General features: G+C 39.9%; 1 protein-coding gene across 1 annotated transcript in view; it reads right to left on the reverse strand.

Annotated features, from left to right (window-relative positions):
- SYNE1 (spectrin repeat containing nuclear envelope protein 1) overlaps positions 1 to 12,695 on the reverse strand; it is a 304,520-nt gene extending 291,825 nt beyond the window's left edge. Inside the window, 1 exon segment of the mRNA XM_035899865.1 lies at positions 12,440 to 12,695. Within this exon segment, the coding sequence (XP_035755758.1) occupies positions 12,440 to 12,503 (64 nt within the window). The 5' untranslated portion in view covers positions 12,504 to 12,695.
- Between the last annotated feature and the right edge of the window lie 7,566 nt (positions 12,696 to 20,261).

The raw sequence follows: 20,261 nt of genomic DNA on the forward strand, positions 1-20,261 counted from the left end.
AGGAACAACCAGCTATTAATAATAAACAGAAATAGCTATTAGTAGCTACCGGTAGGTACATGTACACCTGACTTCTATTGGTAGACAGATGTGCACCTGATTTGTAGATCCAAGCTGGTATTTAACCACCTCAGTGGAGTTGTGGGAACTGATTTATTCTTCCTGACTACAGTAAAGGCCATGTTGCATCCTACACTTTCATAGTAGCAGGTGAGAATGAGACCTTCCTTTGTTTCAATTCCCATCTGGAAAGTGATATTAACCATCTTTACGACCCTCACAGGTCAAAATGTGCTACTTCATTACATATTTGCATACCTCTTTCAAAACCTGACAAAAAAAAATTAGAAAAAACCCTTGACTACTTAAGAATTAGCACAATGGCATACCATTATATAATCTCATTCATAAATGTATGTGATTTCCTATTCAAACCTGAAGACTTCTTACCGATAAACATAAATAGGAAATGTAACTTTTTTGTGCAGACACGAGTTTCCTCAGGAAACACAGGATTTCACTGTGCCCAAGATCTCAAATACAAACACACAGAGACAGTGAGCATGCACTATTAGTCTCTTAGAAACTAGATGTAAACACAACAATTAACTGTTCATGATTCCTTTTATTTATTCAAATCACTTCTGGCAGTTGGTCACACCTCCAGCTTTCTTAGTAACCACACAAATGAAAAGGCAGGCTCGGGATTATGAAAGAAAAATTACGCAACGAGGCTGTGTACAAGCTCACCAAAGTGTCCAAACAAAAGGCAATTCTGGAAAGCGAGACCAAGAAAGCAGATTATACAACTAAAGTCTTCTCCCTTTCCATGATACATTGCGATGGAGAAGCAGCAGATTTTCTGCTCCTGAGACAGTCAGTCAGCCAGAAAAAAAACTAAATGAACTTCTGTCTCTCTGGGAAGCAGAAAGCAGAAGCTTCACAATAAGATTCAAAGCTTTGTGTTTAAAAAAATGTTTAATTTGAATGAAAAAGCAGCGATCCAATCTTTCATTATGGCTATTGCTTTTTTGGTAGGATGGATATGTATTTTAGAAATGTAAATAAGGTTGTCACATGGCTTCACTTTCACATAATGGACGTGGCACTAAAGAACAAAAGTAGTAATTCCAGGATAGCCCACTGACTTTAGCTCACATCTGCTGATAAATAAGTATTTAGGTTTAGAAATATTAGCTATGTTGAGGTCACTAAATACATTTGCAAATAATAAATTTCTTATTTCTGAATGCTAATACCATTGAAGACTTTTAATCCACTTTATTTGTATGCTTATGGATTAATTATAAAGCACTTGAGTCTTTGAAGTTGAAGAAAGGCACCTAAAGAGGTATAAAAAAATGCACCGCGTGTCTTTTTATGGCAATCTCTCTCTCTAGGAGCCCAAATGCCTTTTCAGACCTTATTCTTCCCACATTGCACAACTTCAGTAATGCAAGGAAGACAGAAATCCAGGTTAATTAGCCTTATGCCCTGTCTAATCAGTCTCAAATCAGGATATGATTATCCATGTTTTATTACTGCAACTCACATCTGCTAACAAAGCTTTATGTCCAGAAGACCTCTGCTAACACGGCAGCTTGATCACATTTGCTTTTTCACTGATTTGTGATTGATCATTGGATGGTTCCACCTCTGCCTCTCCTGTCCACAAGCTGGGCTTCTGGCTTCCTTAAGCATCACTTCACCCCACCATGGCCTGGGTTTCTGTGACAACGCACTCCCCTGGGAACAAAAATGCCACCGGGGCTGCAAATCTCAGCAAAGGGTCTGTTCCCAAATATTTCTCCCCTCATTTGGATGGGAGCACAAGCTTTGTGACTTGCATTATCTTGTCCTTCCCACTGTAACAAGGCACATCAACTTCACCCATGTGTGAAAGGAATAGCAGCATCCAGGCTGCAAAACAGGACTCAGGTACGCAGCCAGTCTAACTAGTAACAGAGAATGATTGGGCTGGTACGGTGACTGGCTTAGCAGCTGATAACTGTTGTAATTGGTGATGCCGATTCTCGATTCTCTCCTGAAAAACCACGTGGTGTTTCTGGACTACCCAGTGGACCTAAACAGGTATGGGGTGTGTTGTTGTTATTAACAGGGGTCAAGTAAGAAAGAAAATTCAGCTGTGTCTGCAACTGTCTACTAAGCAAGCGTCAGTCTGCAGTCTCAGTTCTGACCCAGTACCAGGAAAGGCTGCACCACCTGAACGTGGAAAAGCCTAAGGATGCCTTGGCAAGTGAGGCCAAAACAAACAGAATGAAGAGATGGGCCTTTACACAAGCTCAACTGTAATAATGGGTTACTTTAATGTCCTTGGGAGAATGAAAGCACAGCTCAAAATACGAATTTACCACAAATAACCATAATTTCTTATCAACAGTCAAGTCTGAAGACTACAGTCTCCATTCCTAAGTGAGCTTTTTTCTTTTTTCATCTATTAGGCAAGTAAATATTTCACTTTGCTTTGCTACACTGGCTTGGCCTCATATCTTCTTGAATACTGTGATCTTGTGTGTAAGGGTTTGGGTTTTTTTTCCCCCCCTCAAGACCGGAAAGCTAACAGTAATACTCTTCGCCTACTACTGCGGTTATAGTTCATTCCCTTCACCTTATGGAAAGAAGATTTTTCCTTTGTTTTAATGAGCTTAAGATAAAGCCTTTACAGAACAGCTGCTGCATTCACAAGGTCTGGAAGCGAGTGGCTTTCTCACAACAGCTCCTTGAGTAAAGATGTACAGAAAGTCCACACTGACATACGGTCCTTGGCACTGTATGGCAAAGAAGCTGTACGTCCCCAGGTATGCCAGCAATAACCAAGCAAGGTGATAGAGGCACAGAGGCCTATGCAGTTACAGCAAGCTACCCAGCTGCACTGTACGAGTAAGGTGCAGAAAGCATAGGAGCTGTATACCGCATTTGTGCAGGCCTTTGGCATCTCTGTAAGGGGATGATGAATTTTCCTTGGGAGCTAAACTGGCACAGCTAAAAAGCAACACTGTGATTTGGGTAAACTAAACTGTAACTCTCATTCTGCAGCAACAGCACTGTAGATACAAGATGCTATTAAATGTTCCAGATAGATCTCATATCAGGGTGAATACAATGACAGTCTTTAGAGATTACACATGTTCTCCATAGACACTTAACCCAATGTGCATCAGTGAGGGCATAATCCTCTTAAAAGTACTAAAGACTATATCACAAATACTGAAATGTAATTACAAAAAATCTAGCGAAATTACAGTAAAAGAAGCTTCACAAATTATATCTCGTGTTAATGTTTACATGTTTCATGTAATGAAACTCAAAACAGTACTTCACAACACTATATGTTGGCAATGATGACTCCTCAGCAGGGAAAGCATGAGACACAGGTAAACCGGAGAGAGGGGGGGAGCAAGTTGAGGTGTGGGGCTTGGCCTCCAGGCAGGCTGCGCCGGGGTGGGGCTGGAGCCAAAGAGGAACCGTTCTCACCATATAAGAACTCAGCTTTACTCCTTCTTCCACTCTTACCTGGAGGTTACTTATCCTGAAACATCGGGATACATTTCTACTAGTTCCCTAACAGTTCTGATGTTGAATTAAAATAATCATTGTGAACCCAAAATAAACCAGGATCTATTTCAATGGACAGGATGGAGGCTAGCTTTTACATTAGCCCTAGTTCCTTCACATACCTTCTGAAATGAGCATTCTATGTGGGGACCAGCCCCAAATTAAAGTCTACTAACAAATGAGAAAAATAAAACATACACCCCCAAAACCAAGCAACCAGAATTTGAATATGAACATTAACTGTGTAATTAAGTAATCAGTTATAACTTCCTATAAAATGTAATATATTTCAAATATCTCTTAGTTTACTGTGGAGAAATAAATTCTAAAGAGCTAGAGGGTTGGTTTTTTTTTTTGGTGGGTTGGGTTTTTTTCCTTTCTTCTTTTTTAAATAGACTGTTGGATTCTTAATAGGTTGTTGACACTTCCCTCATAAGGTTCCTTCTCATCTTAGAAGAAAGACAGAACAAGTAGCCTGTTTTCTTGCACACAATAATAGACGATTCACTTGGATACATAGAACTACCATCTAAAAAACCTCTGTGTGAGTCTAAAATTAGAATTCTGTGATATGACTCATAAGGAGAAGCTTTGTGACAGAAACTAGGATATTTTTAAGCAAATGAGGTCTAAAGTACAAAATAAAAACTGCATTCTAGAAATAGTCTGTGGAATAAATTGCTAATAATTGTTAGGTGTTATTTTTTCATCTGTGTGTTTTATCCACCTTCAAGTATACTCTCTAAATTATATTATCATCTTGATAATTAAAGGTGGTGAAGCTGCTGATTTCCACAGAAGGGCAAAACAGGATTACAGGAAAACAGTAGAATTTTCTCACTGAAATATTTTGCCTTTACACTACATCAGTACATAAGCATGGCCAGCAATAGATCCTCTACAAAACTATTTTAATGCTTATTGATTAGTAAGGACAAGAGACGCACCCTTCTGCAATTTTCTATTCCTCTAGTATTGAAAAACAACAGGTGTGGCATTCCAAAAGGGAGGATTATTTATGATGATGGCAATTTGCTATGTTCAAATTTAATACTACAATAAAAGTTACAAGATGTATTGTAGGAAGATACTACAGCACTGCTGCAAGAAGATAAAGCTTAATTTCTCAAGCCTGCAGTATACTCTAATATAAACAGGAAATTAATTAGAAGTCACAAAACAGACAAATGACAAATGTCATCGTAATACTTTGAAGATATTCTGCTTCCCGATACCCCCAACCCAATGCTATTATTAAAAAAAAAAAAAGTCTAGCAGCCTGTCAGAATAGAGGGGGTGCTCAAAATACTTATTACTGTACTATTTTCCTTCTCAAAATCTTTATCTTCACTAAACCCTCAACATTGACACATAATTGTTCCTATTTAGGCTTCTTGAAATATCACCCCTTTCACACCAGTAACAAACATGGCAGATGTTATTTTAAGATAAAGTCTTAACTGAAAACGGTTTTGGGGCCTCAGATAGGGATTTATCACAACCAGTGTTAAACAGCTGCCGTGTGAATGCCTACATATGAACTTGTCAAACCAGACTGAGCAGAGTGGAGCTGCTGAAGGCAGGTTCATATAAAACACAATTTGCCTGACATGTTTTGGATACCCACTGTATTTCAGAAGCACCATTTTTTAACCACTGCCTATAAAGCAATCCAAGGATGATTTTCCTTTTGCATTTTGCTTCCTGCATTTTGTCTAATGAATCCTGTCCTCGGTGTTTTAATAGTAGCATATGAGAAGAATTTGAGGTTTTGAACCGTGTTCCTCCAGAACCAAATGAAAGCAATCTCAGTGCGAGACACTACCATGCCAACCATTTTCTTCTCTAAATATATACCTTACCCCAGATGAAAACTGAAAAAATATATTGATTTTTCTTAAGTAGCAACTCAAATGCAAATATATGTTTGCCTTTTATATCACCTGTGTGATCTTTAGTGCTTTTTATCCTGACTGACTATCAACCAAGCAGAAAGGGGAGCACAGATTAGTTTACCAACCTGTAAGAACTGTGCTGTGATCATCAAAAGTGCAAACAAGGAAAAAAGTAAGAATATGTTGATTTACATTACATTATTAATTTGGGAAGAAAAGCAGTAGAAAGGTTTAAGCAGTGAGATAATATTAACTTAAAAAAATTTAAAAGTATTTTAAATCACTAACTTGGAATTTGTTAACAAAGGAAAAACTCTAAGAATCAAAAGACAGGACTATACTACACTAAAACAAATGCTGCATTGCACAGACTGCCCCAGGACTGTGTTCTCACTGAGTAGAACACAAAATTAAAACTCCCTGCAGTATAGAAAAAAAAAAAATCATATAGAGCAAGAAGTATCTCTGTGAAAAGAACCATATGTCACAAAACATTCTAATGCAACATGATACCTAGAATTCAGTGCATACTGTAGTCATTTGTGCTTCTAGTTGTATGTTTTGTTATCCTTTCCCCTATGTTTCTGCAACATCTACAGGTAGCTCAGAACTTGTCTCTGCTAGCAATATCTCAGATTATTATTATCAGACACGTGGGTAAGAAGAGACCTGAAGTGGATTCTCACCGGACTTGTTTCCACATGCATAAACCAGAATTAAATACTTCTGGTACTGGTGGTTTCACAGCTAGCCTTAGTAACTTTCTTTATCCAATGTTAACTAATATTTAACCTGAATACTCCTGGCTGCAGCCTAACCTTTTCGCATGTTTTTGTTGTAGTAAATGAAAGCACTTGACCTCTTTTCTTTTTCTTACTTACTCTTTAATGAATTCCTTTTCAGCTATGATCTTTTTCCAGCTGTCTTAACCATCATACATAAATCTTATATTTCAGTATTTTGTTCTGAAGTAATATTAGCTTTTAAATTTCTCACAGTGGAAAACAAGAAAGATTGAAATCCTGCTTTAATTCCTCCTTTTAAGTAACATATGGGCTACAATGCTATTCAGATTCCCAAGTCACCATTTAGATTTACTTGGCCTTCAGGTCATACAGTCCACAGAGTCAATAGAGTCAAAAGAGTCTATTTTCCCTTAACACACTGCCAGTGTGTAATGAAATGCCTAAATTACAAGAGGTGCTCACCTGAGAGACTAATAATTGACACTGGCATCATTTGTAACTCAAGGCTCTTCTAAATCCAAGAAAGCTGCAGGAATCAAGCTGGGACATTTCAGAGAGTGAAAGATTGTAAAGAAAAGGCAGCAGCAGGGTTACATGGAACCAGTATACACCAGCAGACTGGGCAGAATGAAACCTTAACCAGGTCAGCATTTGTGATGTGGGGGTAAAACTCAACTGTGCGAGGTATGCAGCACACCCCTCCTGACCAACCACACCTTTTCATTCTCGCTCACATTTACAAATGTGAGGTTGTGGTTGGATTTTGGAGATAAGATGGTAAATGGCACTGAAAGGGGAGACCCTGCCATGTGCCTTTTTGCCAGGAGCTCACCTGACCTCTACAAACCAATCTTCAGCTGGTTCAGGTCTAAGGTAAGAGAAGAAAGAGCACTGGTGAAAAGAAAGTTGGGAAACATGCACACAGTGAAGCAAGGTAGCTTTCACAGTAGCAGGTATCTGTTAAATCAGCTTAGCTTAGTGTTAAACTGTGGCTCTTGGCACTGTTGACTTAGAAAACAACCAAAGGAAAAGACCAATGAAGGTACATACTAACAAAGTGCCTACTGGCTAAATAGAAAAAAAAAAAATCTACTGTTTGATTAATGGCTACTGCTAGCACTGCATAGAAAAGAAATTCTAGGATGTAAAAGGAAGGAAAAGAAGAGCCAAAACCTAAGGGGTGGGGGGAAGGACAATCTAGAAAAAAAAACCAAAAAACCCCACAGCATTCTGTTAATAGCGCTAATATAAGGAAGACATTAACATTACAGATGATACTCAGTTGTAGGCTTACATAAAACAAGGACTGGACATTAAGCTACTTTGACCTGTGTGTATTGAAGCTTTTCAGGAGTGTGTGAAGGTTACTAGGACAAGTATGGTTCCTTTCCATCACAGTGGGTCTTCATGAACGACCACATTTCTTTCTTTCCCACCAGAGCTCTTCCTGCACTATGAAGTCTCTCTACAGGGGGTTTACAAAAGCCCAAGATTCCCACAAGCCAAAATGAGTTCAAGAGCCTTACAAGACCAATGGCGCAACTCAGAACCTAACAGGAGATTGAGAAAAAAAAAATATCTTACACTTTCATATTGTTTGTAGAGGGGTTTTTTTTAAGACCACAAAGTGATTGTCTTGTAACAGTATATTGTTTAAATTGCTGTACTTTGTACACCCCAGCACTGGTTTTACTGAATGTGGATAAATGGATAACAGTCTGAAAATACCAGTGATACCAGAGCAACTTAACTGGGGTGGCATGTATGTTAGGATTGTAGTTCAGACTGAATTTTTGTGATCCCTCATAGATAAGGACAAAAGTGTCCTGCTTGACTAAACGGGCCATCCAATAACGAACACAATGCCACTCAGAAAAATCTCTACCCAGCACAGAGTACCAAATGAGAACCTGGAGGAAACCAATAGAGGGAGGGAAAAAGAGGAATGGGAAAAGCCCACAGTATTAGTATGATCCAGTGACTGCTCAACATCACCTTACAAGCCAGTAAGAGCAAGTCAGCATACAAGAGTGACACAGTCCAGAAGAACGGGATACTGGCGTTTTTTCAGAACAGCATGAGCATGACTGCAGTTTGCCCATAACAGTGTAGTACTTATGGAAAAGACTGAATTTCATGACGGCAAAGATTACAAAGGCATAAGGGTTTTACTAGCTTGTTTTCCAGCTTTGGTTTTTGCAGCTATTAAAAATGCTTTAAGAATCTTCAGTGTATGACCAGCTATAATGCATGTGAAAATCGCACTTCCTGTAGGCTAAGGAACAGTGCTTTTGTGCCAGTTGGCAGTTAATTCCCTGAGTAATCCCAAAGACAGTCCCAGGAACGTCACTCAAATCAGTGGTGTACACCAGTTCTGCTCAGGCTTTGTGAGAGCTTTATAATATGAACGAGTAAACTAAGAAGCATAAGGTACTGCAGAAAACCTTCACCTCTGCTAGCAAGGAATAAATAATGCAAAAGACAATGACACTAAATGATGTCATCAGTTCGTTCTGTAGTGCCACAAGGATGCTCATGCTTAAATTCAGCGATGAAAAAAATCAGGTGTCATCTCTATATTCTCTCAGCTGAGAGCTGTCTCTAAGGAGATAGGCACTTTAAAAAGAAAAAATGAATTATACCCTACTTAAACACCTGCCTTAGGCTGCATTAGCTCACTCATACCACCATTTACACCCCTGAAAACCCAAATTGCCTGACCTATGCAGGAGGGACCCGGCAGCCCCTGAGCACTGAGCAGGGTAGCACCGTTCTAGTGAGCGCTGAGGGAAGAACAAGCAGCAAGCAGAAGCTAGTGGAAAGATGCCACATGCAGCTAAGGGTATGTGTCTAGCAAAAGAGCGAGATGCCTTCTGTGGATTTATACCTACCTTCCCGATTATGATTGACCTTCCCTCAGAGGCACCCCCCACCCCATTTAAAGTGGTAAGGCTGCTCTTTTCTGCAACCCTTGCCTATTATACAGGTTATAAAATTCCCAGAATTAAAATATAATAGGAAGGATTTTTGCTTCAAAACCATGCCCTTATTAACTACAGTTCAGGTAACAAGGGATCATACTCCTTCTGGAGAGACCCTTCTCTCTCCTTTGAGTGCAGACTAAGCTATAATGAATAGCCCTACGTCTCAATTTTTATTAGGATGACAGGGATGATGAAGTCAGAGATGATAAATCTTATTCTCAATGCCCACCTCTCTCCTGTGCCCTGCCTGGCCTGGACTAAAGGAGTAGGTCCCTCTGGTCTTCTGGGCAGGGAGCGCAATACTGCAATAAGCCTTTGCCTGGGCACCACAGGATAAGACAGGTTGCACACACACTTGCATACAAACCCACAGCCCAGTACACTGCACATCTTTTTGACTGTTTGTCCCAAGTGGATTTCTGAGGCAGCAATATGCAGTCTTATTCAAAAACTAACATTTACAGGGTGTATTGCAAGTGTCATAATCACCAAAGGGAAGTGGCTGGAATTTTTTTTTTAATAAAAACCAGCAAAAATCCCCAACACCAGAACAAACTTTGTTCCTCTGACAGTTTTTAGAAGAGCTGATATAATTGCACTCACTTGCAGTATGTAGAGCAGAGATTTCAAAACTGGTCTTGAGACCCCCAGCGAAGAGTGGTATTTTTCCAGTCTTTCCTCCACAAAAAAAAACTCTTTCCCCACAATCACTTATTGGAAACCAGTGAGGCAAATACGAGGCAGCAATGTAAAGGAAGGAACACAGCTGGCTTTACATTCTCCCTCAATCCCAACGAATTCCCAGCACTGACATCTTGCAGCACTCTCTGACGGCGTCACACAAGGACTCTCCTGCCTCAGCTTACGGCCAGGTACAAAAGCAGGTGCTGTAAAGTACAACTGCTGCTCGGCACTGACTGAGGATCCCCCAAACCACCTCCATTCCTGTTACACCGTGAACACTGTCGATTCCACTCTCCCCTTGAGGTACGCACCCAGCTCCAATGGCACCAATTCTGGGCTGCCATACAAACCCACCAAGAAATATCTCTGTGTTCCTATGTCCATACCTGCTCCTACTTCTGTTGACTATAATCTCTGGAAGGTACAGCAACCTTAATTCACAAGGGCTAAGGTAGTCGCAGTGCAGATTGCCAGCTCATCCCTAATGCAGAACAACAGACTAAAAAAAGATTTAGGCTCCAAGCACTCCAGTCTTGGCATAGGTGAAGCATTTATCAAAATAGTGCTTCTGCAGCAAAACTCAGATCCCAGCAATACCAAGCTGAACTGATTTCATCCAAGAAGCAAAGAATCCAGTTATAGGTATGACTTCAAACTAATAGACGATGCCAAATTTGCATTTAGTTCATACTAAGTGAACTTCTTCTAAAGTGTCTTCACTGAAGAGGTCATGCAATTATTTTTGCTTAATTTCCAAAAAGAAAACCCCACAAACATATAGCCAACTGAACTATATATCAGATTACAACAGAGCAAGACACATCAAAATCAAAAACAATTATGTAAAAAACCCAAATAAACAGGACAACCATTTTGTCAGCAACAGCTTTATAGATGTTTAGAAAGTTAGTACATAACAATGTGATAATTAATAGCCCACAGGCTCTGTAAATAGCTCCTGTAGCATCCTCCTTACTCATTGCGTCAGAGTACCAGCCTGGATAATCTTCCCTGATCCTTTCCTTTACAACATGCCTTCATAACCTTCAAGCACCTCTGCCATTTCTCACATGCATTTCTTCATATTCCTCGATAGGGTGCTCAGTTTCAAAATCATTTCAATTCTGGCTTCAAAACTCTCATTTTTTTTCTCTTGGCTCCTTATGAAGAACCTGACTTCTTTTAAATATATATACTTATATTCTTATAAATATATAAACACTGAGATACATAGACAACATACTAAGACCCCTGCCTGTTCTGCAAGCAGCGTTGCCTCACTGCAGCTCTCCTTGCACTCTCTCATTCATCTGTGCTTACCTGGAGTGTCTTATCTTAAAATATTTCCTCGGTTTATGTTTGTGGACACTTTGAACAACCATTGTCCAAGATCACGGCCTAAGAATTTGCAGATGCAAAAATAGCAAGGAAAAAGAAAGTAACTGTACAAGAGTCTGTGGAACATCAAGCAGGAGCATTTTGGAGCTGGAAGAGTACTGTAGCAGGCCTAAATGGGACAGACTTTGCATCTTTATTTATTCTCATATTAATCTACTGAGGCTACATGGAAATTATGTGTGCTAGTTGTACCTAGTGGCTGGGAAGCTGAGTTCAGATATCCTAAACTGAAAAAATAATAAATGGAAGGAAAAGCCATGGGATGATAAAGTGTCCAGATTAGAAAATGCAGAAGATGTAGCAAGGGTTCTGTGCATATAAGCTTTTGCTGAAGTCAGGGGAAGCTGGTGTGTAAAGAAAAGAAGAGGTCAGGGATTTGTGATTAAGTTTAAAAGTTAACAGGATTGAAACCTACAGCCACACTGACAATTTGTTTCTAGTTAATAGCATCATTTGAACAAAAACATACATTCTCAATTGAGCTTTTAGCTGCAGCATTTAGGTGTATAACTTCCAAAAAACTAAGACAATAACATTATTGAATAATGCTTTATTATAAGAACTTCAAAAAAACCCTACTCTCCCCCCCGAATACTCAATGAATACTGCAAAGACATCCTGTGATATGTTACCTAAAAGGTCACCAACTTCAGCACTAATAATTAGCTCATTGACCTATGAATTTTTCAATGCTTAATAATGTAATGAGGTACAGTTCTCGTTTGGAGACAGCAAATACTGCTAATTTAATAAATATTAGTTTATCGGTAGAGCAGATCTACCTGTAGACTTCACAGCTGAAAAGAGGATAGATACAGTTTCTGTTCTCTTTTCTGTAAGAAAACTGATGCATAATCAGGTAACGTGGGAAAAACAAACCCAAAGTCTCATAATCTACAATTCGGTGTCCTGTCCCATGGATCCATGTCGGTAACATCAGCTGCTTTCAAACACCACTATTAATGCTATACCAAAGGACTCATATAATCAGAGCCCTTCAGATATACTACAAATACTACAAATATTTTTCAGTAGGTAAGTTTAGAACAGTTATTAAACTTCAGAAATATTGTGCTGACTGTGTACTACAGTGAAAAACAGGAACCTCCATTTATGAACGGATGGCAGACAGCACCAACACAAGTCAGTCACTTACCTTGAAGTCGTTGCATGACATTGGCAATATCTCTAGATCTTGCCACTAGTCGGGATGAGGCCATGATCTCTTTGCAGCGAGTCCACTTCCCCTGACAGAAGTCTCCCTCCAAGCTGCTGACCTCACTGAGATGAGAATCTCAGACGGCTTCCTTCTAGCGTTCAACCCTTAGCCCAGCATGCCTGGGGCAGTCAGACGCCTCTGGTCCAACGCCAGCCCTCACAGGGCTTGGGAACAGGGCTGACGAGCAACCTCAGCACCTGAGAAATAGAGTACCAAGGATCAGAGGAAACTTTTACCAGCTCTTCAAGGCTAAGAAGTCTTAATAGCTATTTTAACAAGTAAAGAGCGGGATATTTTGCCCATAGTACACACCCCAGCCAGAGACACAATTAATGCTGAAAGCTTGCTTGGCAATCATCAGTGGAATGAAGCTGCAAAAACAAATCATTAAAAACAATTGGCAATGCACCAGACATCAATGCTTTCCTGAGGATGCTTGTGGATGTTGTTTTAGAAATAACAATAACATTGTACATATTAAAAGCAATACTGTAATACCTGTTAATGTAAATAATATTAGGCGTAAAGGAGGAAAAATGAAACCACTTATAAAATCCTAAAGCTGTACAACTCTCATTCTATTTCACCATGCTAGAAAGGAGCACATGATAGTAGCTCATTGGTCAGGAAAATCCCTCACTTCACTGGACTATGTGCTCGAATCTGAAATACTGATATTCACATACTTGATTATTAAATAAAGTTGTCTTTACATTTACTTTTCTAGTGGATGATGATGTTGTATTTTGGGTCATTTAACATCAAAAACTGAACTAGAACTACTACATCAAATTAACACTGTTGTAACTATAATAAGGACTATGGGACTCTAAATCTGTTCTGAAAAAATCAAATCAGATTCTTCAGATAATGTTATCAGTAATATCTCATCTTCTGAGGAACAAGTACATGTTGTGTATGCACGCACCTGCTTCCCTGTTAAGAAAGAACTGAGCATATAGACACCAAGAATAATTGTATTTATACTCCACACAGTGGGTGCATCCCAAAGTCAAGATGACATGTGGTTGATCAATAGCATGAGCGGGTTATTGGCATTGTTCACTTTCCTTTTTTCCTGGCCCCAAGGTTTCTCAGACAAGAGAGTCCTCCAGCATCAGGCAGACAATCCCTTTAGGCTGTACTGCTTTAGGCACACCAACTGTCCCAAAGAAACTGTGTCAACACATAAGGGCTGCCAGAGGAAATCATGTTTCAACATTTCCCTTTCTGACCCTTCAAACCCTGCCTGACCCAAGGGACTCCCTGCTTTCCCTCTTATGGCCGTTTTTATTGTATGTTTGCTTTGTGTTTTGGATACGTAAGCGCTGCTCAGGTCAGCAGACCCATCTGGCTTTAAATTAGTGGAGCTGAGGGAAGCACACTTCTGATGGATCAAGGTGCAGAAGAGACCGTAAAGTCCATCTGCGTGCATGGGCTGTGCTCTTTTGTGCTATGGCCAGAGTAGTACCACTACCCACTGCAGCCACATTACCACTATTTTTGCATAAGACATTCAGACACTCACGTCCCCGCTCTCTTCCCATGAGTGCCTGCCCTCTCATTCAGGGACCTCCTCCCCTCCTTCTCTTTCCAAGCTTTGCCCTGCACCCTTCTTGGGTTGCACAGAGCTTGTGCATTATCAGTCACCATTTCTCAATCGCAGCAAGGGGTCCTGGCAGCTGGGAGGCCTCACCCTTATGACAGTTTGGCCCGAGAAGGTGCCACCATCACACCTCTCGGCTGCAGCGCCAGCTGGGGCGGATGGTCCCCTACCATTGCTGAATCACTGCACAGAGCATCAGCAACCAGAGCTCTCTTCCACAGCTGACACCAAAGAACGCCCAACTTGGTGGTCAGGGAGGAAGAAGAGGTTTTCTGTTGCTCATGCCAACACATAAGCTTCATGAACTTTGCTTCCTTTGCAATATTTAAATGAAACATCACGTTGTCTAACCCCAACCAAACCAGAAATATTTGTAACAAAGTGGGTTAAATGAAGCCTTGTTTCTGCGGCAGTGGCACTGCTAACATTTTAAGCACTAACCTAAGCAAGGTACAGTAACTTTTAATAGCAAGCTGCTAGACTAATTGTTGGGCAGAGATAAGGGGTATTAAAAATGCCTTGTCTGACTGGTTTTTGGCTAACAGCAGTAACAATATCAGAATACCAGCCCACTCGAACCATGACAGAGCTGGTGTTAAATCAGCTGTACATGAGCAGAGTTAGAGGAGCTGTGGAAAATGCTGATCCAACTTCAAGTTAAGAGTGTCTGGGAAACTGTAATGAAGATATATGTTCAATCTGCTCATACAGCAGGCTGAGTCACTGTCCAGCAATAAATGGCAGACTTGCAATTAATAATTTATCTATCTGATATTAAATTATATGCCGCATAATCTGCGGTTCTAAATGTGGCTCCTCATTCAAAAGCTCCTTTGCAAGCAGTGGGAATTAACTCATTTAAAAAGGACATGAAGTTACTATAGGTGGAAAGGTTCTTGTGTGCCATCACACAGTCGTCTCCACAGGCAGAAAACCACATCTCAGATCACAGCAAAGACATCAGCAGAACAGAATAAACAAAGCTTCACGCACCCTTCTCACCTGTCTTCAGCCAACATCTAAAGCTCCATAGCACAAGAAACCTACATGCAACAAGAAACGTACATGCACAGTCAACTATTCAATGTAATGCAAAGGGGAAATTTTCCAGCCTTCTACAAATAGTTAAGGCCTGCAACAAAAGATCTTTTTTCCTACTGAAAGAATATATTTTTCAGATTTGCAAACATTAAAATCTTAATTAAATATACTCATAGCTGTTACACAGGTCATTTGTAATAAATGGAATGACTTTTTCATTCCAGTGCCAGACACAAAGATGTATCTCCAGATGGATATGTTTTCACAATGCACAGGTTCTAAGAAAACTGTATGGCTTAAATCTCATAAATCCTAGCCTGAAATAAACCCGAGGGACTATATGAGCTATTCCCTACTTCAGCATTCAACAAGTGATTATTCATTATTATTAATTTTTTTTGGTCTGAACATACAGGGAATGAATACACAAGAGTGAAACAGAATTATTTTGCATATAAATGAGATTTTCTATTACATTTGCCACTTATCTGGATTTAATGGATAAAGTTATGCTGACACCATTTTCTTATATTAATACCCTGGTACTCTGTTTTTAGATGAAAAGAGGAAACTTGAACTTCTTCTCTCATATCAAAGCCATTAGGCCTAGCAATCTCTATACTAATGTGCAGTTAGCCATTCTCTGGATTGTATTGTTCCTCTCTTCAAATGCCAGAAAAGTAGGATGTCTGTTCTATGGAAGATAGAAGAAAAACACTAGATCTATTTTGGGTTAACTTTTCTGGGTCCTCAGTGTCATTCTTACTTTTTCATTGTGATGGGGACTGCTTTGAATTATCTGCAATTAAAAAAAAAGATAGTATATTTTCCTTTTATTGGTAAACCGAGAGTACCACTGGCAAGAGCAGGTTGTATTTTATCTTTCAGTTGTTAATGTTTATAAAAACATATTAAAGGAAAACAGACAGGCCTGGTTCCAGAAAACCAGAGAGATGCCTGCTAGGTGCCAACAACATCGAAGATGTGCAGCAACGGCTTAAGATCAACCTGACCAAAAAAAAAAAAAAAAAAATTTCTCTGACTGTCCTTCACGTCAGCAGAAATTGCAGATTCCCAGTACACTGGGTTGATGCCACATATAGCAGCCTGGGGAAGATTGCTACTGATGCCAAAGTATGGTCGTACCTGAAAACAGAAATTTAGACTTCTATAATCTCCCATTACAGCAGCAATGGATAAAGAAACTCCAGACAAACAAGGATAAATGCAAATAAAATATTTATTGATGTGAGCAAGAAATAGGTGGCAGGCAGTGAAGAGACTGTTTCTAATCCGGGACATATCAAAAAACAATTCAAGGAACTCCTGCAGCCAGAAGTAATTTTCAAGTGTTATACAGATATAAGAAATACAGTGGAATAACTAAAGTAACTAGAGCACACAAACGGAACAGAATCTCAGGAATGACAGAAGTAAGGTCAAGTGCTGGAGTGCCATTATATGTTAAAGAGGCAGACTTCCCTGCTAAGAAACAGTGGCACAGAACTGATGAAGTCAAAAAACATGCCCAGGAAAGAATTTCCAAGCATGGTTTACTGCTGTAGTGCTAGAGGTCCACTTTGATCCACAGGTTCTCTTTCTGAAACACAAGAGGTCTTAGAAATGCTGCCAGAGTGATGGACACTGCTGGATTGGATGCGATTCTATGAGGCAGCAGTGATCCTCATGTCAATCGGGAATAAATGTTTCACATAAAGGTGGGAACCAGAATTTTATGGAGGTCACAACTGCATTTTTAAACCTCAAATAATCATAGAAGCATCTGGTTTAGGTCAGGTTTTAGTTAGTAGTGGGGGGAAAAAAAAAAAAAAGCTAATCACATAAAATAGCTTGTCTAAGGAAGTGATTGATGTAGTCCAAACCATTAGAAGAATAACCCAAAGCATGTACGCAGGTCAGGAGGTGATCTAAAGACACAGTGCTTAACAAATAAATAAAAGGGAAATAAGTTACAGAAGTCAACTAGACTGAAAAGCACAGCGTCTCTCCTGTGAAGCATGCTGGGGATTCCTTTAAGTCCAAGGTCCAGTGACTGTAGACCTGTGCAGCACAGAATAGTACTGCTCCAGAGGTAATTGGAAAAGCCATCACTCAGAAATAAGTGGGCAGAAATAAAGGATGAGAAGTCAAGCGCTCTGCCAGTGTGTGCTGTCTACAGGGATGAAGAGAGAGACTTGCTGAAAGACCAGCTGAGCTAGACTAAGGAAGACAAGACAGCCATCAAACAGTTCTTAGCCAGATAAGCAAAAAGTAAGCAGAAAGTAAGACCAAGTGGGAATTAATTTGCCTCAGTATTATACTGATTTTTCCACTGAAGACAATTCTGATAGACAAAAGCACAACAGAAATGGGAAGAGCACCATCTGAAACAAAATCAAAGTTAAAAGTGGAAAAACTTGATAAAATTCATCCCAGAATACTGAAAACTTGTACCTGACGAATTGAGAACGCATTTGTAAACTTCTTTGAATGAATCTGTCAAGCTGCAGGTAATGCCTACTGGATATATTAAAATGAGGAGCCAGGATGAAGAAGCAGGGTAGAGTGACCCAAAGTGATTCTTATACTATCTTCAAAGAAAATGTGGTACCTCCTCACCAGTCTTCCAAAATCCAGGCTAACGGAAGAGTCCCTTTGGTAATTGTTACAGATGGTTGAATTGCAAATCCATAGCTGTTCGCTTAAGCCCAACACAGCACAAGTCAGTGCATACTGGAACTTTCCCAAGTCCAATGGGACATAACCATGCACCGCATAAGATCATGGAAAATGCAATTTTGGCTCTGAAAGGTGTTTTTGATAGTTGAATCCCAACACTGTCAACTCTGTGCTTCCTTTCTCTACTGCATGGATTGCTTTTGAATAGAGAAAGGTAGAAGAAGAGACAGATTACGACCTTTGGCAAAGAACACATTGAAACAGGAACATTGAAACAAGATGTTCCCACTGACCATCCAGTGCCAAACAGACTTGCTGTGCAGTAGTTACCTGCAAGTATTGAAGTCTGTTTCCCTTGGGGACCATGGGGAGGAAAAGAATGAGAAGTCTGGATCCTTTCTGGAGCTCCAGATTATTTTGATTTCTCTAGTTATGCTTCAGCATTGTTTGGAGCTGACCAAAAGTTTTCCATTTTGCAGGTGGTTGAGGGTCTGCAACAGCTATTAATAATTTGGAAGATTGAAGGTAATGCGCACATCTGACACAAATCTGTGGTATATGTGGCACACAATTTTTCTATGCTTTACCTATAACTGCACTCTAGTATTTCAAAATTATTTGTAGGACCCTAGTCTTGCACGTGCATATGTATGTACTTACATTTCAGCAAGTCAGCATTTTATTTTCTACTTTCTGTTAGGCTTTTTGGGGGATGGGCAAAAATCCAGTGATGTGAAACTCCAATTCTTGTCTTGAAAGCTGTAATTCTACTTGAACAGAAAATGCAAAGTGTTCTAGGATAAAATAGAAGGCAGAGACTTGCTAATTTTTAGAAAAATTGGCAGAACATACATTTGCTACATATATACAAAGAAAGGTCATGCACAGTCTTCCTGATATGAAAAGTTAAATACAGTGTATACTACAGTTTAGTAATCCCGCTATGGAAATTCTGCAGGAATATATTATATTTTATATAGACATTGGTAATAGCAGGAGACTGGGATCAGTAGCTTATTACTTTCTCCAAACACAGGATATAATCCTTGCCTCAAAGAGCTTACTATCTGCACAGACAAAGACAGGCCAAGATTAAGATCAGAGGTCACAATACACAACCAAATAGGACAGAGCAAAGTTCGGATATAACGTGTAAGCTTGTTAATGGTAGGAGGCTGTTGTTCCGATTTTTCTGTTTTAATACTGACACGGCACCTAGGATTTCTGGGGCATAACATGACCTATAGCAGAAGGCTCATGCAGAGGTACATCTGTAGGAGGAAAAAAAAAAAAACAAACACAAAAACCAACAACAACAAAAAACCACACCACAAAAACGAAAGACCACCAAAATAGAAAACACTGAAGCACCTCAGGAAAGGGTGGGTCAACCAGAGTTTGAGATAAGCAAGTAAGCATCAATACTTTGGTACTCCTGCACATCTCCAAAGCAAGAAAGCTCAGCTGATGTATAACTTGTGAGCAAGGGGCAGATACAGCTGCTCTATGAATGGAAAAGCACAAACATCCCTGTTTTCCCCATTAAATCTGTGCCTGCGAGTGAAACAAAGGCAAAAGTTCAGTTGCCTCAGAGGTACGCCGCTGCTGCTGGTTTTGTGACCTCTAAGGAGACACAAGAGCTCTAAAGTTTTGTCACTAGCCATGGTAACGAGCAAGTATGGAAATCATGGTTTATGTTTGATGTATGTACTTTCCCAGTAACTACCGCCACTACTTGAAAAGAAGAAAACTTGAGCCACAACTGACTTCCTTTAACAAAGCATAACTGAGATGGGTTAACGTGGTGTCTGTCCGAAGGGTGAGTGTATGTGTAGGTGTCTTGGGGCCTGATCCACCAATGCCCTGTAGACCCACTGCGCTGACCCTGGAAGTTCTGCAGGTGTTCACACCTTGTTCAGTGCCTCACCCAGCAAGATCCAACTCGGGGCCATGCCTTCTTACCTTCTCCCCAAGCACATTGAAATACTACCAGGGTGCTGCTCCTCCTTCCCTGTGCACCTCTGCTCTCCCTGACCCAGTATCAACGTGTTCATTTCTTTGAGCAGCTTACTCACTGGCAGGCTGTGTAACACAGCGTGGCTCTAGTGAAGTTCACGGGAATGTGCTCCTAATGTCCCAAAGTAAAAAAAATAATCCTCAGAGGATTCTCATATTTAATAAAGTAATGTTGCATGAAGGTGCACAGTCATGATGACATTCTTGCATCTGTACTACGTGCAGCAGTCCAAATCACTACCAGCACTTACCACAATTACTTAAAGTAAAAATAAAATAATTTTTTTTTAAAAAGTCTCAAATGTATTTGGGTTCGTCAGTTATTAATACCTATTCATTGGTATTTTATACTCAGCAACAGAATTGCCATTGACATTTATAACCTCTGAAGGCAACATTAAACAAATAAACCACCCA

The sequence above is a fragment of the Egretta garzetta genome, unplaced genomic scaffold (assembly GCF_000687185.1).
Source record: "Egretta garzetta isolate BGI_Z169 unplaced genomic scaffold, ASM68718v1 scaffold397, whole genome shotgun sequence".
Taxonomy (NCBI): domain Eukaryota; kingdom Metazoa; phylum Chordata; class Aves; order Pelecaniformes; family Ardeidae; genus Egretta; species Egretta garzetta.